General features: G+C 42.2%; 1 protein-coding gene across 1 annotated transcript; it reads right to left on the bottom strand.

Moving 5' to 3' along the window:
- Positions 1–905: 905 nt before the first annotated feature.
- Positions 906–23,393, bottom strand: LMNB1 (lamin B1). The gene is made up of 11 exons (XM_062512664.1): positions 23,047–23,393; positions 14,434–14,590; positions 13,520–13,645; positions 12,350–12,520; positions 10,908–11,033; positions 8,089–8,309; positions 6,624–6,849; positions 4,609–4,713; positions 4,022–4,141; positions 3,205–3,318; positions 906–2,320 (listed from the first exon to the last, which is right to left on the bottom strand). Exons 1-11 carry the CDS (start codon positions 23,391–23,393, stop codon positions 2,279–2,281), a joined length of 1,755 nt encoding a protein of 584 aa, XP_062368648.1. The 3' UTR covers positions 906–2,278.
- Between the last annotated feature and the right edge of the window lie 1,935 nt (positions 23,394–25,328).

Here is a 25,328-nt window from a genome sequence, read left to right as displayed (position 1 = left end):
GGCTAGTGGAGTATTATAAATAATTAAGTGTCCTAGCATTTCCTTGCTGTCAACCATCATACACCAGGAAAGGCTAAAAATAAGCATCCACATCCATCACACACAGCCTCCACTCCCTTTCTAAAACTTAGCAGTTATTACCAGTTGTCCTTTTTGGGACAGGAGCTTTAAGAGCTTTTATTCTCCATCAACTACTTGATTTCTTTGCCTGGAGAAAAATCCTTCATACTTACCTTCATACTTACACGTGGCCATTTCTGTAGAAGCAGCAGCATTTTTTTTTTAAACTTGAAGTACAGATACTGCTTACAGTGCAGTATGCACATGAGATGCAGTGTTTCACAGATAAAAACCATCCTTTTCAATCCAGAAACCCCCAAATTAGCACCAAATGATACACTGATAAGACAAATTTTCATGGAAAAAAATTAAAGACCAGCATTTAAAATTGTGTAATTTATAGAAGAAAATTAATAATTGGCATCTGTTGAGCAGAATTTGCATATTAATTTCTCTGTCCATATTTTCCTGTCTGCCTGGACAAATGTGATGTACGTATATCAATCACAGACAAGGAAATCCAAAGCAAAAAAACCAATTTTTAGCACAAAACTGCTGTCAACAACAACATTAACTAATTTGCACCAGTTTTGACTACACAGGGGTTTTTACAATGAATAATGTGAAAAAAGAATGCAGTTCACAGGTTTGCTGCACAGGTCAAAACACTTGTTTCCTAAATTCTTAATCTGCACATTATGGAACTTGCAAAGAAGCGCAGGAAGTGTTGGGTTGCTGCTGTATATGTATTTAAAAAAGACAAGCAAAACAAGACCTCCACCTTGTGGCAGGATGTTTCACAGTCGTCCCAACACTCCCTTCCTGGTAATTTACAGGAATTCCTGTCACAGCAAGAAAAAAAAGAAATATGCTAAAATTCGTTTTTCTCTCATTGTCATTGAAGAACAGGCTCTACAAAAGCTATAACCAAAAATCTGATCATGCAGGAAGGTTCCTACCATAACTTTAGAATTGTCCATCAACCCCTCCTTTCTACCTGCTGCTGGTACATGAAATGTCACCACATTGGTCACTAGAAAAGGGCTCAACCCAAGATGAAAGACATGCAAAAAAAGTCTTAGTTTTGCCATGGGGAAAAAAAAGAGGTTCAGTCAATTAAAAAAAAAAAAAAAAAAATCAATCAACTTCCAAAGTTCTGGCTGTGCATTTAAAACAATACATTCAGGCTATGTCAAAGGTAACTACCCCACAGCAGTTCTATATTTCTCTTTATGTTACTGTGCTTGCTCAAACTGCTTAGCCTGGTACTGGCATGATGCAGTAAAAGTCAGACCAGTATGAACAGAACCATAAGCAAAGATAAGCACAAATGCATCAGAGTGTGAACAAAGCTCTAAAGAATTAATTTTCAAAATGTGAAGCAATATCAAGTCATTATTCAGAAGAATAATGTTCCATTTAATGGATGTTTCTTCAGCTTCAAAGCCCATCAATTTAAACAATTCAACACTCAATCAACTTTTAGCTCAGTTCTAGGAAGAAACAAATTCCAAAAAATTTCATGCTGCTGCACAGAGATACTTTATTAAATGTTTTTCAGACATTGGAATAATGTGAAAAGGACAGAAAAATTTTCAACATTGGCAAAATTACAACTGTTTCCCATACAAATGTAGACTAGACCTCTAGAGACTTGGTTTTGTTACTAAAGAGTGTAAACAAGTAAGGCAATCCATATTAAAACAGCTAATTTGTTAGAAAAAAACACATTAAAAAATTTAAGCTGGTAACACTATCTTAACAAAACTAAAAGGTGTAACATGAATCCTCTTCCAGAATTAAGAATCCTAAAATCAATCCCCAACAGCATCTAAAATACAAAGAGGTCGTAGCAACTAATCTAGAGTGGTATAATCTAAGAAAAATCGATCCCCAAAACACACTGGAATATTCCTACTCCAGCAAGGTTTCAATGAAGAGAGACTGGTATTTAAAACTGAGAAAGACAGGAGCATCAATTCTCAATTCTCCTCGTCAGGAGCCACCAGCTCACATTCTGCGAGGAGGTCGAGATGCTTGTGATAAAACTTTTTTTTTTTTCCCCCCCCCTCTTTTCAGTGGCAAAAGGAGATTTAAGGCCATCAGACTCGCAGCTTTTAACAATTCACAGACAGGAAAATAACATTGTGCTTCTCAGAAGGCTCTGTTCTGCAGGCAGGGATTACCACGGCTGGAGTAGCCTAGAGGGGCTGGAATTTCACATGACCACACAGCTTCTGTTGGATGATCCTTGCTCTGCCTGTAGTGAACAGGGAAAACCATTTAAAACCAAAAAAGAAAAAAAAAAATAAAAAAAAAAATCCCAAGAAACCCAAAACCCAACAGCAAATTCTTTTCCTACTCAAAAGCATCTACTGTACTTTTTAGTAACTACATATTAATTTTACATTAATATATATTAAATATTTATTAATTTATTTTTATATGTTATATACTTTTTAACATATGAAATTATTGGCTTGGTATGGTGCAAACAAGAATCAGCAAAGCTGTACAATGTGCTTTAGCCTGGAATTAAAAGAATGTTACATGAGGAGTAATAAGAGGACAGGTATCAGAAAAATACAATCAACAATCAGGAAGCACAGAAAAGAACCTTGACAGGTTTTATATAATAAATCTAATATCACTGAATACCAACACACTCCCTTTTTTTGGTTTTCAGAACTTTATTTTTTCAGCATGCCAGGGACATTTTTAGTCAAAGAGTTTACAAATCTCAAATCTTTTCTATCAAGGAAAATATGTGAACAAAAGACACTAACATGATTTTCTCTATTAGAGATAATAAGAGATTTAAAGTTTCAAAATTTACCTGCTTAAGCCAAGCTTTACTGGAAACAACTGGAATGGGGAGGGAGGAATCTTAAGAGAAACAGAGTTTAATGGGAAAAAAGTCCCTATATCTTAAAACTTCTAAAAAAAATATACTTCCCTGCAAGAGGATTTACTAGGCAATATTTTTACACTGGTTTCAAAAAGACAGAACTCCACGTTTTCAACAATTACTGATTTTAAAGAAATGAAACATACACACCTGATTTTTATTTTTTTTAAGTAATTAATGACTTGTATTTCAATTTTTTCAAAGTAAATAACCTCATTAATCCTAAAAGAAAGTACCTGCTGGTGGTAAATGTCTTCCTCATCCAGAGGTTCAGCTGCTTCTTCCTCAACTTCCTCATCTTCCCCTTTACGTGCTGTTGTTCTGAACACAGTGCTTCTCTGAGCAACCTCCTGCAAGACATTTTTAAGACCTGAACTCTTATTAAAAAAAAAAAAAAAAAAGATCTTCTGTTGCTCACCTGCTTAAGACTTTTGATAAATGAAAGCTCTAGCTTCTGGGGAAATTATTAATTTTGTTTTTATTCTTTTCAGTTATTGCTAAGTGTACACAGCTCAGTTTTGAATCTCTTAATGATTAAAAGGGAGTGTTTCTGACAAAATACTCATCTGGTTCTTCCAAATCTGCTTTCTTCCTACATATTTAAATATTTTCTTTCAATTGCAGCATGTCACAGTAACTGTCTCACCCAAGTTTTAAATCACACCTCACCTGAATTAACCCCTCATTGCTCCATGTGGATTTCACTGTGGGATTCTCCACTCCTCATAAGCTCATAGGCTTAAGGAAAACTAATTTAGAAGACATATCACTGAAGAGTTTACCAAAACTTTCTTTTCAAAGAGTGTTCTAAGGCACTGCCCACCTCCTGGCACATGGGATTGTCCCTGAAGGTGTAATATTTTTACTATTTAGACTCAATACAGAGTAAAACAATCACAGGCTTCAGCAGAAGCATTTCTAAACTGCAGCTAATTCTCCAAAAGGAGAAAACTTCACCTAATGCTGCAGTGCATTCCTGTGTGGAGCCCTAACCTGCATCTTTGTAGGCGATGCCACCACAGAAAAACCTCACACAGATCTGAGGTGCTTTACCTCTCCCTGAGAATTTTTCAGCACAACTTTCACATCTTCACCAGTGCCCCAGGAATTCTGGTTCTTCCAGATGAGGTCAGTGGGAGGGCTCGCAGTTACTCCAGCATTTGCAGCCCAGATCTGACAATAGAAGTCGCACAGGAACGGTTTTTTTTGCCAGTTTTAAAACATTTCCAAATTGCTGATTCAGTTAACGTATTTCATTTGCTAATTCAGATAAAGTATTTCATTTAAGTGACACTGTGAATCTCTTCCAGTGAGGGAAAAAAAAAACCAAACAAGTATCTTCCAAAGTTTTGCACAATAAAGTACATGTGTTTTTAATGCAGGGACTTCAGAATATGTTCTATGATGCAAAATTTTCACCTGTATGTGGTGAAGATTACTGCCTCAAACAGAGTGTCCTGAATAACATCTCTCTATATTAATTGTCCCAGCAACTGACACAATGAATGCCCAACACAAACACAGGTGATAACTTCCTGAACGTGTACATAGGAAGGACAAAACTAAAAAAAACCTTCTGAATTCTGACCCACAGAAGTTGGCCTGAAGTCCATTTCAGCTGCTGAAACTTGCAAACTTACTGTAACAGTCTGGCCTGCCTTTAGTACATATCTTGAGGTATATCTGTAACTTGCAGAAGTGTCTCCTATTTTTCGGATCATCTCCCAACCTCCCATAGGTTGATCCTAAGAAAAGGGAGACAACAACAACAACAAAATTTCCACCAGCATTCAGTTTCTGCTGTGCATATAGTGTGTTTTAACTTTTAGGTTGTGACACACATAAAACTTTCAGTGAAAGGGTTTATTACCACTTGATCTTCCGCACGGAATTAGAATAATTTTAGGTAAATTCATCTTGCCTCTTATTTGAGGTTATAGCTTAATACATCCTGCTTTTGAGTTCTGATGTAAACTAACATTTATGATTTGCATCAGTTTTGTTATCACTTGGTCCAGAGAAATCCATATTAGTAATACAAAGTAAATATTAAAATCACTTTACAAACATTTATTGTTTTTTGAAGTGCAGAATGGCAAGCAGGCTTCCTAAAAAACAAAATACTGCTGTTAGTATTCTTAAAACATTTTTATGTATGCACACCTGCCACCACATGCTCCCTATATTATTTCTCTCCTATCAACTACCTGAAAAGCATTAACAAATCATATACAAGTCAGCTTTATAGAATGACTGCTTCAAAACAAGGGTAGGTGTTTTGTAAATTCAAAACAAGAGTAAGCATTTTTTAAATTCTCCCACCAACATAGTTTCTGATCATTCAACAGTTGTGACTGTCAGTTAAAATTATCTAAAAAAAACCCAATCAATGGATGCTCACATTCAGTTTGTTATTGCACCAAAACATATCCTATTTAGAGAGGATTTTCTAAATTTTAAAAATCTAATTATTTATATCAACTGTCAAAACACTCGTGAATGCTCCCCAAGTACAGTTTACTACACTACAATACAGGGAACTGCTCAAATCTAGACCCCCTAAAAAAAGTACTAAAACCATGAACCACCCATGGTTATTGGGAACAAAACTGATGCTTCTCCTTTCATAAGAAACAATGGATGTGCAAGCAAATACAAATAAAATGTTGGGGAAAAATCTATGTAGTGAACAAGTACGTGTGTGGCAGGCAGGAAGCTCAAAAAAAAAAACTCTCAAAAAAGCAAAAAAAGACAGGTTTTGACTCACTAGAAATAGTTTGTGACCTGGCTGAATTGAGTCATCTACACACTGAAGTGTCTAGACCAAGAGAAACATTAAGGTTTCTTGAATTCACTAAATGAAACCATTGCTCCCCAGGCGTGGTAATTACAGGTAATTACAACCCACATTATCACCGTCTGGAGAAGCCTGTCCATATCCTCACTCACTGATTAGAGGGGACTGGGACACTTGGAACCAGGCCAGTCCTTGTCACCTAAACCATCACAGTAATCTGCCTTTCACTGAGGATAAAGGAGGGAAATGTACTGTATGTTACAGCACCATTTTGAGGGCAATGAAAGGAAAAAATGTCATTATTTATTAAAGGGTTCTTCATCTGTGTAGATTCGTGTACCCTCTGAATATAAATTCCAACCTATTCACGGGATCAAATTGGCTCTAGCCACTCTAGGAGTGGCTTTGGCATGGGAACTGAGGGCTCATAAAATAGTGGGTGCAGCCAAGGAAGAAGAAAACCTATGATTTAGGAAAGCTCTATGCAGATACAAGGGACACTGGCAGTTAATTTCATCTAGACCTTTATTCTGCATCTGTATATATTTCTTTTGGGCCTTTTTAAGGAAGAGAAAGTGCTGAAAAGGCTTCTAAAGCAATCTGGTGTCTGCTTGCAGTATTTCTTATCAGGAACAACGTCATCTGTAAAGTTTTACTTGCAAGGCAGAAGTGCAAGGTAAGGATTTGGTGGACCTTGCAGTGAAACAAATGCACTGAAAATCCTTGGGGGAAAGTCACCATCAACCCAGAACAGTGCGTGAAAGTTTTCTTTGAGACACACCAGCTCCTTAATGCCACGGGGTCAGCACAAAGCCCGAGGACACCCTCGTGCCTCAACGCCTTGGGGCACTTCCAGACCTGTTCAGAGGTGTTCTTCAAGCGGATGAACTTCCCATCCACATCTATCTCCTCGATGGACACGTTCCCCGTGGCAGAGGCAGAGTGGGAGATGGTCACACTGCTGCTGGCTTCGGACTCCTCCACGTCAATCCTCTTCCTCTTGCCGCCGGCCGTGCGGACGCTGCGGCTGGAGGAGGCTCGTGAGACAGTCACCCGGGAGGAAGGGCTGGGGGACAGCTTCAGCCTGGAGAAGGGAGACAACACGCGCACACAAACATCACATCAGAGAAAAGGAGGCTCAGGAAGGGACCTCTTGGCCCTCCACAACTCCCTGGCAGGAAGGGGAAGCGAGTTGCAGGGGTTGGGCTCTGATCGCAGGGAACGCAGGACGGAGAGAGAGGAAAGAGTTCAGGCTGGGCCAAGCATGGTGTATACTGGGTATCAGGAGAAATTTCTTCACTGAAAAGGCAACCAGGCTTCGCCCAGGGAAGTGGTGGAATCGCCATCCCTGGAAGTATTGGAAACACCTGCGGATGTGGCACCTGGGGACACACTTTAGTGCTGACCACGGCAGTGCCGGGTCAACAGCTGGACTCAAGTCTTTTCCAGCCTTAATGATTCCATGATTTGGTTTTACTTTTCCTACCTTTTTTAAAAAATAAACTTTCTTCCATCTCCTCTTCTTCCCATAGATTTATACAGCAACACAATAAACAAAGCATGTTACATGAAGAAGTGAAGGCTCAAGTACTTAGGAGGTGAATAAAACATTGTCAAACAGATGATTAATGTTCCTGGAGCACAGAATACTGATGGACTACTACATTAAGAGCATAAAAGCATTTCTGTGCATTTGTTAAAGACTAAAAAGAAACAAAAATCCTAGGGAGACTTAAGCCACTGTGGGAAATTAATGCAAAAACACAGTGGCATAAAACCTTTGGCTGTTTCATCCCCACACCTGAGAGCAATCAGCAGTGAGCAGCTCAGAGTACAACAAAGACTCAAACTGCTTTAAATGACAGTAGTGACAGAGGTGAAATGTCTCAGTATTGGAAGAACTCTGAGGCGAGATCTGGAAAATGCAGCTGGCTGATGAGCTGGGCAATCATAATGGCTACAACTTTATTAAAATTATTCTATACTTAGAGAAATTTAGGTAACGATTGATTAACCCTGCAATTAATTTTGAAGAATATTAACTGTGGATCCAAATAGGCATACAAATGAAAATTCACTACTTCTTCTGTGCTGGATCTTAACAACAACAACAATAAAAGTGGTGTTTGCTGCCTTGAGAGCTGGTCTGATAATCAGTGTGCTTGGTCTCAGTGGTGATTTAGAACTGCGTCAGACAGGAGGGGGCAAAACCTGTGCCTTGGAAAGCAGTCAAGCACCACTAAAAATTGCTTTTAACAGAGAAAGAGACAAGAGAAGCACAGAGATAACAGAGACACCACGTTGTTGCCATGTCCTTTCCTACCTCTCCTCTTCACCCTCCAGCAATTTCCGGTATGCATTGATCTCCATGTCAAGTGCCAGTTTAACATCCAGGAGTTGCTCATAGTCAGTCAGCTGCTCCTGCATCTGATTTCTTATCTCTGCAATTTCCTTCTCCTTCTCTGCCAGCCTTTTGCGGCAGTTTTCCTGTTCCTGGGCCAAGCTGCTCTCCAGGTCCTGTGCTCTGTCCTGCCACGCTCTAGACTAGAAAAAAAGCATTGAAAGCATCAATGATGGTGCAAAGGAAAGCCCACCCAAACCTCCACATACTGTGCTGTTCAGGCAACAGGGAATTCCAAAAACAGAAGTTACGTCCTCCCAATTTCTGAGTTCAAACTCCTCCTTCTCCACCTCACCTACTGCAACATGTAAACACCTCAAATTCCAGTGAAACTTACAACATCTTTGGAAAAACAACTACTTTGCTCCATTTTTCTGAGGTCTGAAAATATGATACTGTACTTGAATTTACTTGGGAAAGAAAAATTGAGCTTAAGAGTTAAACTGTTTAACACGTGCTGGACAGGACACAGGAACACAAGTCTTAAGCTGCAACAGGGGGGGTTTAGGCTGGACATTAGGACAAATTTCTTCACCAAATGGGTGGTCAGATATTGGAATGGGCTGCCCAGGGAGGCAGGTGGAGGAGTCACCACCCCTGGTGGTGTTTAAGTGCTCTGTAGTTTCCAGATGTATGCTCTGTGCTCTGGCTTGGTGCTGCTAATTCTGAATTCTGGGAGGCAGCTCCCCTAAAGGAATAGGGGTTGTTGTCACTGAAAACCTGCCTGTCCATCCTTAAAGCCTCCAAGGCTTGCTCAGAGTGTGGTGATAAGCATCCCCTGAAGAAATCTGATTTGTCTCCTGCTTCAAAAACTCCATCAAGCCAGCACATCTTAAAATTTTACACCCAGAATGGAATGCTTATCAAAAGAGAGCCCAAAATTATGCCAGCTTTAGGGTTTACTTTCCATAAGCATTCCTTCTTCTGTTTCATAGTCCTGTGAGATTTTCTTTTTTTTTAAATTAAGTAGCACAGGACAGGAATCAATGCCCCATAACAAAGTTTGCTATGCATGCACCCAAATTTAGGAAGTCACCACATATTCCAGAGGCAGAGAGAGAAGGGAGTCTACATGTCTGACACAGGGGACCAGTGCAACTGGTTGTTAATGCTAGGAGGCAGATAAGGAATTTAATAAATGGAGTTTTGTGTCACATGGAAGATCACAGTGAAGTCTATTACAGAGCTCAGTGCTGGCAACTCAAACCAGACCAACACCAGAGACTTCCAAGAAAATAAAGCTTAACTTATTGCTAGTAATGTGGAAAACAATAGCACACTGACTGGCTACTAATGCTACCAAAAAACCCAAAGCAAAAACACAGAACCGCACCCCCCCCAACAAAAAAACAAAACAAACAAAAAAAACCCCCACACACATAGAAATTCCAAAACAAACAAACAACAAACAAAAACAAATAAAAAACAACCACAGAACTACAGCAAAATGGTGTCTTAGCTGGAAAATCTTGGTCAAAATGACAAAAAAAAGTTTATTTTCCCTGAAGTTGATTGCCCTGAAGTTAGCAACAAACACTTCTGCCAGTTCAGAAGCAAGTCCTCTGAACCAAGCTGTCACTCCTGAAGTTACAGAACAGAGGGAATTAGCTTAAAAAAACCTGTTGACTGAACCCCCAAAAGATGATGGTAATCTAAAGGCAGAAATAAGATCTAAGTGGCCAAAACTTTCCATCCAATTCATGTGGAACCTCACTCACATTCACAGTATCACCTGATGTTTTCCAGAGACTAACTTGACCAGATAAAACGAAAACTAGGAAGACTCTTACTAGTATCTGGCAATTTATTTAGAAAACTAGGAAATAATATCCTCCACATTTATATTTTTCACTCAAAATACACAAAATTTTGATGTACTACTGGAGTCTACTGTACAGGAGGAGTAAAATTCAAAATGTATCACAGAAAGGATCAAACAAGACTAGTATTGTATATTCCTAAAAAGGTTTAAATGCTTTGCTGCAATTTCAAGTGAGTTACAAAAGCTTACTGCAGAACCAACTCCTAATACTTCTTATTTTCACTCTGGATTTCCCACTGCAGTGCACACAATGTTACCAACAGGCCAGCAGTGAACATATTTTGTCATACATTATGTCATACTTCTCTGGGTGTGATCTCTGCCCTCTGTGATCTAGGAATAACCAATTTCTTGCCCCACAGATGCTCAAGTACAGTTACTTTATGTTTTTACTCAGTCTCACATTGCTAATCTGGGCAAGATCACATAATTAATTTTGTTTTGTTTTTTTTTTTAAATGTCCAGATGCAAACTTTATCTATGACAAAGAGACTGCAAATTCCACTTCTGGCTTTGAATGTTGCTTTGTAGAATTCTGCACTAGGCTGGTCCAGTCACTACTGAACTGCTCAGAGTGTCAAGAACACTTAATACACATTTGTCTAAAATTGCCTCATCCATCCACAAAAATTTTCACAAAAGCCAGTTAACAGTGTCCTGCTTCAAACACTACCTCTATAGCAGAATACTACACAAAGAAAAGGAAAATAAAAGTTTGTCAAAAGGAGTCATTAAGGAATTTGAAAAAGTACAGAGCAGTAGGAGAGAAGACAAACTCTGGCTGTGACGCCGAACAGACAAGTTAAAGGAAAGACAGACCTTTAACAGAAAAAAACAACTGTGACGGAAAGAAAAGCCCTTTAACAGAAAAACCACCATCTGTAAAGAGAGGGAGGGAGGGGGCAGAGCTGAGGGTTACCTCTTTCTGGAGGCTGGTGATGTGGGAGGACAGGCTCTCGATGCGCATGCGGCTCTCGTTCAGCTGCTCCCTGATGGTGCTGGCTGCAGAGCTGCTCATCTCCGAGGACAGCCTGGCACACTCCAGCTGCAGGGCACCAAAGTGACATCAGCTTCAAAGCAACTTCCCACCAGAAGAAGGAACGAATCACCGAAAACCCGCAGGGCACGCCAAGCCACTGAGTTCCTCCCTGCAGCTCCAAAGCACTCAAAACTTTTCTTTTTTCAGGGCTAAAATGTGGTGCTTCGGTTATCACGGCAGAGTGCCCTGCCTGGAATTCCAATTCTCTGAATATTTTCTTAAGGGTTAAAAACTTCACCTTGTAGACATGACTGATATTGAACTGTTAAGTTCAGTTTTCATGCTGGCCAAAGTTTATTTAATATGCTTAAACTGAAGAAGCTAAACTGAAATTTCCCATTCTCTAAAAAGAGGCAAACTTGTTAACTTTCAGGCAACATAAGCAAATTGGTACCAGTTCCTGGGCCCTAAGCCACTACTGCTTCATTCTACCACTTCATTCTTGAATGGTTTTACTTTTATAAAGTAACTAAATCACTCCTGCTGAACACTACCACACACAATTGAGCTGCACCATAGATTTACTGAACCTGATGACGATGATGCAAAGAAATCTAGTTTATTAATTTTAACTAAGTTATAAAAAATACAGAAAAGCGTACCTGATGAGAAAGGCCAAGAAAGCAATGAGAGGTTGTATTTTTTGCTAGATTGTATTTTTAACAATCTTTTCCAAGCCAGATTGAAGGCCTGGTGATAAGCAGGCTGAAAAGACCAAAACAGATGCTAATAAGTTCAGTTTGTATGAACTTTTCTGCTGTAACTTTTAAAAATACTAACTGTAACGAGTACAGCCACAGAAACCAGGTTCAGTTGAGACATCAGGGTGCCTCCTGACATAAATGCTAAATAACAACAGAGGAAGGAAATGATGAAGTGCAACTGATTTCAGCTTTCTGCCCAGATGAGTGAAAAACAGAAGTTACTGGGCATTGTAAAACTTCCCCATGACAGGGTCAGAGGACTCTATCTTGTCTTCTCAGCAAGCCCCAGACTGAATTTTCATACAAAACACTTACTGATCATTGTTCAGTATCATGCTTCACAACACATGAACTCTCCTTGAATTTGCAGCAATCCCATCATTAATCACTTTTCCCCTCAGATCACCTTCCCACAGAGCTTCCTTCCCTTCTGTTATTGTACCTGATGAGGATTAAACCTGCTCCCAAAGCCAGATGTGAAAATGCAAATCCACGCTCAAACGCATGCTAATTTCAAACCCAGCTCCTTAATAAACCCCTCTGAGCTGCCAGCAATTATGCCATTAAGCAAAACAAAAACAAAGCACATCAAACAGCTGTGTGAAAACATGTCCTCACCTTGGAATGGTAAGTCTCTTCGAGCTCTTCTTTGTACTGCTTCACTTGTGCATCGTGCTGCTCTCTGATTTCGTGCAAGGCCTGGGTCAGTTTGTGCTCATATTCAATCTGACGCCCAGAATCCACCTCCACCAGGCGAGTTTCGTGCTTCCTTCTTGTTTCATTGATCTCCTGTGAGAACCAGAAAAACAAGGTTAACATTCAGTAAATACGGGACAAAAATTTCAGACTGTCCTGCTGAGTGGAGAGTAATGCAGGTTCTGGTAACAGATATTTTTTTTACATGAAACTTTCAGTAGAAACAATCTCCCCAGTCTTATTTTGCAATAACCACTCATTAAAATAAGAGCTGGAATACCATCAGCATTTTTTTCTGAGTTGTCTGAATTTTCAACAAATACATCTCATCATCATTGTATTTCAGAAATATATGCCTCCTTTATTGAGGTATTTTCTGTCCTTCAACAAAATCAAACTACTGAAATAACAGCCACCTCAACTTTTCCCATTTATATGTGTGCTTGCCTGTGCTTTCTCTGGAAAGAAAGGGATTTCAAAAACATGAAACAAAGCTGAAAATACTCATAGCAACAGAAAAAAAAGCAACCACATGGAACAAAAGACAGTATGATCCAGGACATTTGTTACTGCCCTAAGGTTCCTCCTGGAAAGCCTCAAGGGCCACAAGTGAAAGGGAGGGTGGCAAGAAAAAGTTCTAAAAGACAACTATTCAATCCACTTTAGTTTCCATTATTCAAAAGCATCCTATTAGAAAGGTCAGAAATTAAAAACATTGCAGGTCCAGAGCATCTGTACGAGTCTCCCTCTACTTTATTTCTTTTTATGGGATTATGTGGGAAATTAATAACCTGCTTTCTCACAAAAAAAAAAAAAAAAAAAAAAAGGCATTTTATACCATGATCAGAATTTAAGATGAAACAGCATGATACATTAAGTTATTTTACCACAAGAATTCAGAGATAAAATGGTATTTCCTGGAAAAAGGAGGTTAGAAATCTTCATGCTAGAACAGAGGTAAACCCTACTCTGAGTAGTTCAGGCAACTTGCACAAGTACCTCCCAACCTAAATTATTTTCCAATATATTCTAGAGTGACCTCCCAAACATCTTATTCTCTTTAAAAGTGTTAATTCTTGAGGCTAAATTTACCTCCTCATACATATTTTTACGGAATTCCAGGTCCTCAATGAGGCTCTGACAACGGTTTTCAAGGTCCACCTTCTGCAAGGTTTCATTCATAAGCTGGTCCTTGGCAGCAGCTAAAGAAGCTTCAAGCTTTAAGAAATAAAAAAAATCAACACAATTATGCAGCAGAACTTACACAAGGGCGAGAGCCTCACAGAACTACAGCTAACTACACATTAAGGTTTAAGTTCACAATCAAATCCCAATATTTACCCCAGTAATAGTACATATCACACACACACACTTCCACAGTTGCTTATACAAGTGACTTCTATATATTTCACATTAGTAACTGGCATTAAAGTCACTACTTAATAATTTTCCTTAAAATCAATTTCTAATTCACGGAAAACACCTCCACAACTCATCCCCTTGAGGTGGTGCTGCTCAAGATCACAAATCAAAAGACTAACAAAACTAGGACAAGAGGTTTTTCTTCCTCACGGCTCCATCAGAGCATGGAGAACCGCAGTCAGAACAAAAAGGAGGGCAGAGAGAAACTGCTACTTGTCAGTTATTATCTGCTCTTGTGAAGTCAATATGCCCCCCCAAAAAACACTTCTGAAAAGTGTCAATCAAGTGTACTTTGAGTTTTAACCTTCTTTCTCCCTCCTAAGTAACATCCCTCATAGTTCTAGCATCTGCAATTTCAAAAGCTGTCTCTTCCACCCTCAACAGTATTGGACTCAGTAACCTATTCAACACTGTTTCTAGTGTTTAAAGTGAATCACAATTTGCTCTAGCTGAGACCAGATTACTGGTTTTCATCCTTTTTTTTTTGTTACAAAGTTATATTTTATCAGATAGGCAGCTCATAATGCAGGAAAACACCTCAACTTGCTACCATAAATTGATGGTTAAATGTTTCTTCTTATCACCTCTCTCATTTGATCTTTCAAATCTTCAATTTCTCCCTCCAGACTTTTCTTATCACCAAGTGCTGTGGCCAGTGCAGCTTCTTTAGAATTCAAGGCTGCTTCAAACTCCCGAAGTTTGACTTGGGCTCCACTGAGGTCAGATTCCTTTTTTGCATAGCTGGAACAAACCAGAGAAAGTGGTTGCAAGAAAACCTAAAAATGCCCCTGAAGTCGTCTGCTGACCAACAAAAATACCTGATTCTTGAACTTGAGAAACCAGTGTCAAAACCATTTTGTGTAAGCTAAATTTACTGTGCTTTGCAGCACCTTTCAAAAATTTGGTCTGAGGAAACAGACCCAAATCCTGTCCATACAACAGTATCTGCCATCATAGAAATTACACTGGTGCAGAGGTGATGTGATTTCGTTATGAAGGCTAACACAGAAGATTTTCAAGTTACCTTCAAATTAGTTTTGCATCTAGACAAGCAGTCAAGCATTTTCTGGGTGTTTATTTCCTAAACCAGCATATTCAAACAGAGAAATTAAACAGGAAAAAAGTAATGTCACATAATCACAAGTTTATTATCCACAATGCTGTAACAGGCTACTACCAAAACAGGTGAAAGGAAACCCATATTCATGAATCAAAATGTTTCTTGTCCTTAGATAGCACAAGCAGCCATTAAATGTGTAGCAAGTTCTTCAGCCTTGGAGTTCATTCTTTTTCTGCCTGGGATATCTACATTAGTCTATCAAGGGCAGTAGCATGCAGAAGTCCTAGATGGTTTTAACTGTACTATGAACTTCTTAAAGGAATGGACCAGATTTAGGCTCAGTAATACTACAGGCAGTGCATACTTCTTCGGTTCTCATGATTTTCTTTCCAGATTGGTGGAAAAAAATATAGCACAGAATTAACAACATAATGCTGAGAAGACTTAAAATTGGATAGATTGAGAATACATCCACTACTCTTTTTAATCATTGTACAGCTCACAAAAGACATCAGCATCACTTCTTGACAAAACGAGACCTGACACAAAAATCAACACAATTTGAAAAGGAGAGACCCTCAGCTTTAAAAGACCCTTTTTTTTTCCCCAAGTTTACCTGCACGTAGCATGCTCAGGAGAGGTGCGTGCACACAGAGGGATGCAGGGATGGAATGCATGTCTGGAGGTTCCAGCACCACAGCCACATCACATGGCAGGTTTTATGCAACAGACTTAGCGCTTGCTAATCCCGATCCCATGGGATTAGCACCTGCTCCCCCCATCCCGTGGCAGCCAAGGGGAAGGCTGGGAGCCCCTGAGACACACAAAAACACTCCCTTGTGCACTCAGCTGCTCAACACTCCCCACTCTCTTTGTGGCATTTCAGTGCCCAGACCCACAGCTGGATCCACAGAGCTCAGACAAAACCACAGGATTTAGGGTTTGGATACTCCTGCTTCCAGCTCTCTGCATTATTCCCTAGGGGTTCTGTCCTGTCCTTCCTGTTCCACCCAGGCCTGTTGGAACTTCAGCATGCAAGGAAGGTGCACAGTAAAAGAGGAAAAAGAAGGAAGGGAAGGTGTCTTGCCCTGGTACAGAAACCAATTCTCTCCAGCCCCTATTAAGAAGTATGAGGGCCCAGCAGACATTTGTTGTTTGATCACTGCTGGGGAAAAAAAAAAATAAAATAAAAAAAAACTTTGATCAAAATATAAAGAAACTGCTTCTCCCATGCTGAAACCAAGCCTAGCAAGTCAGACCCTGAAATGAGAAAGTTGACAGTGTGCTGCTCCCTAGTCTGCCCCAAATTATCCTGGACTCTGAAACAGAGAGTTTCCCCAAAATACACCACTATCCGAAGCATGTGGATACCTCAAAACTACTTGGATTTCAAATTATTTTAATGCAAATACCTTTTTAATGCTTTTACAGACTGGAAGACAGCTGAGAAGAGCATTATTGCCATGCATCAGCAGAGAAAAAAAGGGTATATAAAACAGACAGCAACAATAATATGATTAAAACAGAGTGTAGTAGCTGTACCACAGAAAGTATTGCCAGTTAGATCAGCCCTTTCTGGCTTGTTTGCAACAAGACTGTCTGTGAAACCACACTATAATTTAATGACACAAAAGCCACAGCAGGGGGGTGGTGGGTGGATGGAGAATTAAAATTAAGCACTATTAGTTGTTAGTGACATGAGTTGTCTAACTATGAGACAGCTCATCTGAACACATTCTCAGAGAGAAAACAGAAACTGGAGCTCAACACTTCAAATGGTGAAAGCCAGATGAAATCTCAGCAACTCAGCAGTGTCATCCCAGCCCTAAAGGGAATACAGGAAAGATCAAAAAACCCTCAGTGATTTATAAAAACAAACACTAATATATACAACACATACTTCACCCTTACACCCACTAATTTTCACCAGGAAGAACTTCAGCCTTTTGACAATAGTTGGCTTCTTCCTCCCCAAAGATCCAAAGCTACATCTGAATACAGCAAATGAAAAAACCTCAAACACCTTCCTGTTGCGGTGTTCAGAAATTACCTAGAACTGTACTCCTTTTCAAGTAGTTTGACTCATAAAAGGAAAATAAAAGCAAAGAAGTAATTGGTGACTTGCATTCTTTTTCAAAGAAGCAGCTTGGCTTCTTTCTCTTTTGACTTCAAAGAGCGTGGATCTTCTTACCCATAGAATTGTTAGCAACAACCTAGACTTTCCCATGATCTCCTTAAACCTCTTGCTAAGTTAATAGAAAAGCTATACCAAAAATAAACAAAACCAAAAACCAAAACAAAACAAACCAATCAGACAAAAAACATTAAGAAATCTTCTAGCTGTTCAATAAGCTGAACTGACCATCTGGAGCCAGACAAACCATTCACCTTAATGCAAGGCAAGCAGGCAGCAGCCAGACCTGGGGAGGTCATAATTCAAAAGTTCCTCTGACACTGACCAAGTACAGAATGCCACCAGCCCACAGCAGATTCTTCTCACCTCCCACACCCCACCCACATTTTTCTGCCACTACTTAAGAGTCTGATCACAAAGCTAAGCATTACCAACATTAATCAAATCCTCCTTGAAAAGCATTGGCTTTCAGCCAAGTCATGACATAGATACACACTTGTGGTAATTCCTGATAATGCAACCTATATTTAGACCCATATAAAATTACATTTACAGCACAGTGGGCTGGTTTTCTACTCCAGTTGTAGAGAAATATGAAAATAATAAAATACCCCTCAACTGCAGTCATGAATTCTCTATGTTTTATTTAGCTAGCAGACAGTTTCCCCACATTTTTCCCCTATGACAGATAAAATGCTAAGGCTGTATTCTGCAAGAAAGTGACTTTACATAAGAAGCACCTAAGAGAATTCAAATTCTTAAATAGAAGTCAACACAAAAATAATAGTAACTGGAAGAGCTTTCCTTTAAATAAACATACGTACCATGATTTCAACTTGTCTCATGTCACCCATCTTATTGAAATGTAGTGTTTGAAACCAACAACACCACATCGTCCCTGATCCCATACTGCTCAGCTGTGACTCTTCTTGAAGTCACAAATCCAACCTGAAGTTTGTGGTCATCTATGTGAATCCCATGACCCCACTTCTAAGCAGAATCTACACACATAAACACATATCAAGCCTCCCTGTCACCCTGTCATCATTAAATGTTCATGTATTTGAGACCAAATATTTATGTCCTACACTGCACAGAAGACATGCTTACTTGAGAATACAAACTCCTACATTTCAGTGGCTTGATTTATTTTGCACAAGCTAATCACCCACTCCTGGGTGCTTTATGGTACACGTCAAAACAATGACAGATTTCAGATTAAAGCTCTGGAGTCCCCCAGACTCCAATCTCTGCCTCACTTTTCAAGATCACCTACAATAACAAAAACATGCCTCAAAAACTTTCAAGTCATCCTCCTTTCCACAGCTCTTCTCCAGCTCCTTACAGCACATATGCACCCTGGAAAACTGTGGAACAGGTGTCACATCTTTGCATGCACCAACACCACATGGTTCTGTGTAGCTGCTCAGGGTACCAGCTGCAGAGTGTCACACACTCGCACAGTAATTCAAGCCACAGGCTGATGGGAAGCTGTTCCTGATATTTTACTTTATTGCCTAATCTCAGCGTAAGAATGTACTTCAGGGTGCAAATGGGAAGGAAGGCCAACTGGAGATTCAGAGCCAGACAGACACACAAATTCTCTCTTTGATATTTAAAATCAAAATTTAGTTCCTTGCCAGAATTGCATGTGCTATTAATGCTTGCACTCTACAAAACACCTGAAGATAATAAAGGAAGATTATCAACATCTTCAATAAAACACACAATTTCCTTCGAAGTTACTTTAATCACATTGTCTCCTCTTCCAGGAGAGATGTCCTTCAGCACTGGCAAACTGCCATAGGGAAACCTCAGCCTGCCAAGGACAAATGTAAACAATGGGTTTCCTAAATGAACTAGTGTTAACACCAGCTTATGCCTCCTAAAGAACACAATTTCCTCACACGACCAACCAGAACGTGGACAAGTCCAGCCAGGGATTTTTGACCTGCCATCCATTTAATTAAGCCCTCATCACAAACATTCCTTGAAATAAATTTTCTTTATCTTGGAAACCACTTCCACCAATGGAAAACTATGCTGAAACCTGACCCACCAGCACAGCCACACAACACAGCAGCCAGCCTGGCTTCCTGAACAACCCTTGTTCAACAGGACTTGGTGACACAGCTGTGCCAAACCTCACAATGTGCACCCTTGTTAAGTTAATTGCTCCAGTGACACATGAGACCTTTCTCCCCACCATCTTGGCTCAGCAGTTCTCCCTGGTGTGCACTCGTGGCAAAGGATGAAATGAACGACACGACACAATTCCCCTCAAAAGCAGAAGCTTTATCCAGCCTCTTAGGATGTGATGGAGCAATTGGGACTTGCTGCTTTAAATGATGGGATTATGCCGTGCCCAAGGATGACATCTTTCACTGATTTGTATGCCTTGTCTATTAAACCCTTTTCTCAAGAAATAAGGAAGTTGCAGCAAGCTGAACTCCCAGCCAAGGCATTGCTGCTCTGTCCTACAGGGTGCACTCTACCTAAAATTGACAGGAGTTGTTACCCCAAAGTAATTTGTTGCTACTTGTATCATCACACAGTTTGAGACTTCATGATCCCACTATCTACAGCCAACTACCTCCTTTCATTTTTGTTGTTCATGAGCAAGTCCAGCAGCTGAAAATCAATATACACATACATTTTTTCCTGTGGAGCTACTGGCTGGTGTCTTCCACAGCAAAACTGTGGCAGTCACAATTATTTGCACTGTTTATTTAAAGGACAGAAGTAGAAGCATGTCTCTACAACAGCCATCACCAATGGCAAAGCATATAGTAAAGTCTTGCCTAATCACAAATGAGAAAATAAATTTGAAATACTGTGAAATGGGTATGGTCACTAAATTCTTTCTAAAACTCTGGAATAGAGATCTCCCTCCTCTCCACCTTCCAAGAGCTCTCCAAGAACTCTATACACCTAAACTCAAATTACATGGTTTTTTTTTCCCCAAGTCTTGAGGTACAGAGATTTATTTTCCTTTATCTCCACTCTGCCCATCACAAGCTTCCTACTTACACAACTGTATCACTTTCCCATCCCCTCCACAGAATGTAAATAGGGAAGCTGCTTTTTTTAAATCTCACTTTTTTTTTCCCCCTAGTTCTTTAGAGATTTGAAGTATCAAGGGAAACTTTCATATTTAGCTACATCAAAAACCACTCCATGGCAAGCACTCTAGAAGGAGAGCATGCAAAAAATCAGCTACATATATGAGTGTCAGCTAAAGAAACAAATGCAATTTTTCTTGAGGGATTAGAAGTATGAACAGAGCAAGCTTTTTGGTGAATCACATCATAGAGATGGCACTGAAGTCAACAAATCCAACAGATAGGTGACTGAATCTTTAATCTTTGTAAAGGAAGAATAAGAGATGTCCTACAGCACTTGGAGAGTAACTAGAAGCTTGAGTGTGATGCACTAATTCGAAGAGTGACTGAAAGATGACTGGAATAAAATGGATCAAGCAATTAAGAAGGATGCTGTGCTAACCACAGAAAGCAAAGTTGCTCAAGAATAACACCTGCAAAAATATTCAAATAGCACATGAAGGCCAGCTAGATCATGAATGATAATAGCCAGCTTCAGACAACTAAGTGGCAAATCATCTTTGCTCCGTGCACAGACCCAGAACACCTTGAGAGCCATTTCTCCTCATATTTATCTCCACTGGCTCTGCAGGGAACCAAAGCCATCACTAATTTGAGTCTCCTTACACAGCTACCAGAGTACCTGAAGCACACAAATCAAACATGCCAGGAAACTTTTTTTTTCTTTCCCAAATGGCTTTGTTAGATCCAAACTAGTACATACTCACACTTAACCTAAAGCCAGTGCATACAGCACATGCACACATCAGCTTTCAGAGAGGGAAAGGGAAATTCTGTTGAGAGCACCTATTCTCATCCTACCTTGCAGACCTTTACAGTACTCTTATTTACACTTGTGTAAAGTGTTTTTAAGAGTACTTTTTCTCAGGTTGTAATATGACTTAACAGCTTTAAGAAGACATGAGGGAGAGTGTGCTCCAGTTCAAGTGAAAAACCCCTTTGCTCCTTTTAAAGACTTTGCAAATACCATTATAGATAAGCTTAGATATCCATCTTAACAGCACTCAAAGAGGGCTAAAGAAACTGCACACCCATCATGAGGTGTGACACCAGACAATACCAGAGAGCCACAAAGAAGTGGAATCCAGGAGCCTCAAACACAATTCAGGGCTGGTTTTACTAAACTATCCAGGAGTTCTTGGCAATCAACACCCTGCCCTCACCAAAAGATGAGGTTTTTGCCAAGTACCCCATCACAGGCAAATGCAAGACAGGATATGCAGATGTCCACATCCACATTATTAATGCCTTGGTCCCAGCCACAAAAAGGGAATCCACTACAGACTGCATTTAGATCCCAATCACACACACACGGAGTCTTGTGAGAAGCTAACACAAGAGTGTGTCTTCCTCAATAAACTCACTACGAGATGGAAATTCCTGGCGTGATCTTGGAGTCAAGTAATGTTGGTGCCTGTCTGAAGCTACATCTGGCTTTCCCTATCACTGTCAATGACTACTTTGATTTAAAACCTCCACAAGGTGCCAAGAGATAACCCCTAGAACAAACAGTCTCACTAATTAGAAGACCATGGTTTTAGTTTTTTAAGTAGGAGTCCAAAAGACATCAGAGCTGTCTGCAGACGCCCAAAAACATCAGTACACTGATTACACATGAAGTATCTTTCTCATCGTGAAAAATCAGAGCTGACAGGGCATTTAAGACACAGTAGCAGAGGAAGAATAACAGCTCTGGCGGTTTTTCTGCCTCCCAACCTTGACACACCTTGTGATTCCAAGACTAAAGCATGAATGTCTAAAACTGCAGCAGTCACAGAACTCAAGTTGAATGAAAACACAAACAAGGAATCAAACAAAACAAATGAATCAAGTCGAATGTTTAGGAAGCAAAATCTGGTGTCTCAAAATCAGTTCGCTACAAGAGCCAGGATCTTGGCACTGTGCCCTAAAGCCGTTTTGTAACATGTGAACACCCAGGAAGGTACACAGAAATTAGAGTTCTCTTTGGTTTTAAGTACGCCACACGTATTACCTAGTATTTTCATATTATGAAGGTTATCTGTTTCAGAAAAGTTCCGGTTTTCATCCCGGAGCAGCCTGAGCCTCAAAGACAGCCCCATGTCCATGCAGGGAGCGGTAAGTGGAATCACAGAATGTTAAGGGGCTGGAATGGACTCTAGTCCCAAGAGGCAGAGATGCCACTGACTGCATACAGCAGATCGTTCGGAACGCCATCAAGCCTGCCCTGGAACACTTCCAGGGATGGAGCATCCACAACATCCCTGGGCAACCTGTGCCAGGGCCTTGCCTCTCTTAAGGCCAAGAACTTCTTCCCAATATCCCATCTAAACCCACCCTTCTTCAGCTTAAAAGTCATTCCCACCTTGTCCTACCACTCCGTTCCCTTTTCAGAAATCTCCCTCCAGCGTCCTTTACTTACAGGAACGTGCTATAGGGTCCTTCTTACTGCGGGAAGCAATCGAAGTACTACAACTCATTTTTTAAGCGCCAGGCTCCCTGTACAACCTGTTCCAGCGCCTTACCACCCGCACAGTAAGGAATCTGCGGCTAATACCTAACCAAAACTTCCCCCTTTTTCCGTCTGCAGGGATCGGAGCCATCCCGACGGGTACCCGGCCATGGATGCTGCGGGGACCGGGGACACACTCGCACCCGGCAGGGGCGGCGCTCGGGGCCGGCGCTTCCCGCCGGGGCGGAGCGGCGGCAGCGCTGCCCGTGCCTCATTCATTCCCTCATTCATTCCCTAATTCATTCCCGGCCGGGCAGCCCCCGGCGGAGAGCCCGCGGGACGGGTGGACACCACCGCGGGTACCTCCTCAGCCGCTCCGCCCGCATCCCCATCTCCATCCCCCCCCCCCCCATCCCAGGGATGCTTCCCGGCCCTTTTCCCGCTGCCCACCTGCCCAGCAGCTGTTCGTGCTCGGCGCGCATCTTGCCCAGCTCCATCTGCAGCTTGGCGCGCTCCCGCGCCGTGTCGTCCAGCGCCCGCCGCGCGTCCGCCAGCTCCGCCTCGTAGATCGCCTTGAGCCCGGTGACCTCGCGGCCCCGCACCTCCTCCCGCTGGGTCACCTGCAGCTGCAGCGCGCTGTTCTCCGTCTCCAGGCTCCGCACTTTGTCGATGTACACGGCCAGGCGGTCGTTCAGCTGCCGCAGCTCCTCCTTCTCCTGCAGGCGGGAGATGCGCGTCGGGCTCTGCGGCATCGCGGCGACGGCTGGGCCGCGGGCACGCGGCGCGGGGTCGGCCATAGAGCGCGGGAGGATGGGACACCGGCGGGGCGGGGACCGACGGACAGGCGGACGCACGGACCGACCGCCGCCGTCACCTCGTCCTCCTCCGCCGGCTCCGCACCGATCCAATATGGCCGCGCGCCCGCCCCGCCGAGCTCGCGGCCCTCGCGCCCACGTGACCGCGCACCAGCCAATGGAGACCCGCCTTCTGCCGCGGGCTAAATTCAAAACCCTCCAACGGCCGGCGGGCGCGCCGCTAAGGCCACGCCCCCCGGGGCCACGCCCACGCCCCGCGCTCCTTCCCGCCCCCCGTTCCCGCCCATGGACCCGGACAAAGGGACCCGCGCTCCGCGTCCCCGCACCGCCTCCCTACGGAATCGCGGCATAAATCCCGTGGGGATGGATGATCGAGCCCGGTGTATGGCCGGACAACACCCTGTCCGTAAGAGCATGGAACTGAGCGCCGCGTTCAGGCTTCCCTTGAGCATCCCCAGGGATGGTAACTCCAGTACGTCCCTGGGCAGCCCGTTCTGTGAAGAAATTCCTTCTGATTTCTCCTGAAAATCCAATCTAACTCGTTCCCTCGCCGCAGCTCCAGGTCATTCCCTCTTGCCCTTGTTCCCTGGGAGCAGAGCCCGACCCACCCCCCCCCCCCTACTCAGCTGTCCCCTCCTGTACAGAGCCACAGGATCCCCCCTGAGCCTCCTTTTCCTCCAGGCTGAGCCCCTTTCCCAGTTCCCTCAGCCCTTCCTGGGGTTGCAGCCCCTTCCCCAGCCCCGTTCCCTTCTCTGGACGTGTTCCAGCCCCTCCGTTCCTGTCCTGAGGGGCCCAGAAGTGGACACAGCACTCGAGGTGTGGCCTCAGCAGGGCCAGCACAGGGACAGTCCCTGCCCTGCTCCTGCTGCCACACCATGGCTGGGACAGCCCAGGGGCCAGCGGCCTCTTGGCCACCTGGGCACCCCTGGGCTCGTGTCCATCTGCAGCTATAAACCCGTCATAAATAAGGAATGTTGCTGTACCAGAAGTTCCCTGTCCCAAATTTACTTCTCCCTCACCCACTGGCTGCTCGCTGTGGTTTAAAAACAGCGTTGACTCCTGCTGCTGCCTGAACACCCAATGTGGGGCTGCTTTGGAGGAGTTTGGTATCCAGGGATCTCCCAGGTGACCAGTGACAGGATGAGAGGGCAGAAGGGGCTGCCCAGGGAGGTGGTCCCTGGAGGTCCACTGTCCCTGGAGGTGTTTAAGGAAAAGCAGGAAATAGCACTCAGTGTCATGGTCTGGGTGACAAGGTGGTGTTCACTTCATAGGCTGGACTTGATGACCCCAGAGCTCATCTCCAGCCTGACTGATCCCATGATTCTGCAGGTTTGCTCATTTCAGGTGTCAGAGTGCAATACTTCAGGTGGACTCAGCCCAGCTTTGGAAACTGCATTTTCATATTCCTTGGCTGATGTCAGTGTGGCTCCTGAAGTTTTGCTGCCAGAGAGAGGCACTCACTTTCAGGTTGAACATTAATTCTTCAGGAAAAACAGGAATCCTTTTGCAAATTTTTACTGCTGGGTGGCAGCCCTTCAAAAGGAAAAAATATATTCTAATCACAGGGGTGTATATAACTAAAGTAATTTAGTAAGAGTGGGGACATCCTGCTTTTCCTACATGCTGCCTTTGCTGACACAAACCATTATCTCTTCCTGGCTTTTCCTTCCCTGCCAGTTACTAAAATTTTCTCCTTTTCCACTGGAAAAATAGAAAAGCTGGGTAATGAGAGTGATAGCAGCTGGGAAAAAATTCTACAGCACCTGCTGGAACATAAAATTGTCAGCACAGTAGGATTATATCCCAGGGTAGTTTTACACTGCAGCTGGCACTGGTGTGAAAGGATCTGTGTTCACAGGCAGTACAAGAGACAAAGTTTGGGAGGTTTTATTTTTGGACAAACTGAGCCCTCTGCAG

The sequence above is a fragment of the Cinclus cinclus genome, chromosome Z (assembly GCF_963662255.1).
Source record: "Cinclus cinclus chromosome Z, bCinCin1.1, whole genome shotgun sequence".
NCBI classification, from domain to species: domain Eukaryota; kingdom Metazoa; phylum Chordata; class Aves; order Passeriformes; family Cinclidae; genus Cinclus; species Cinclus cinclus.
The sequence above is the reverse complement of the archived record's forward strand: the minus strand, read 5'-3'. Positions and strand labels throughout refer to the sequence as shown.

Excerpts from the sequence above, each read along its gene's own strand:
- LMNB1 (XM_062512664.1), bottom strand. The coding sequence starts at position 23,393 with ATGGCCGACCCCGCGCCGCGTGCCCGCGGCCCAGCCGTCGCCGCGATG. Across the intron at positions 14,591-23,046 it reads CACGAACAGCTGCTGGGCAG|CTATGCAAAAAAGGAATCTG; the intron begins GTGGGCAGCGGG and ends GGTTTGTTCCAG. Across the intron at positions 11,034-12,349 it reads AAGAGACTTACCATTCCAAG|CTGGAGTGTGCCAGGCTGTC; the intron begins GTGAGGACATGT and ends GGTGCCCTGCAG.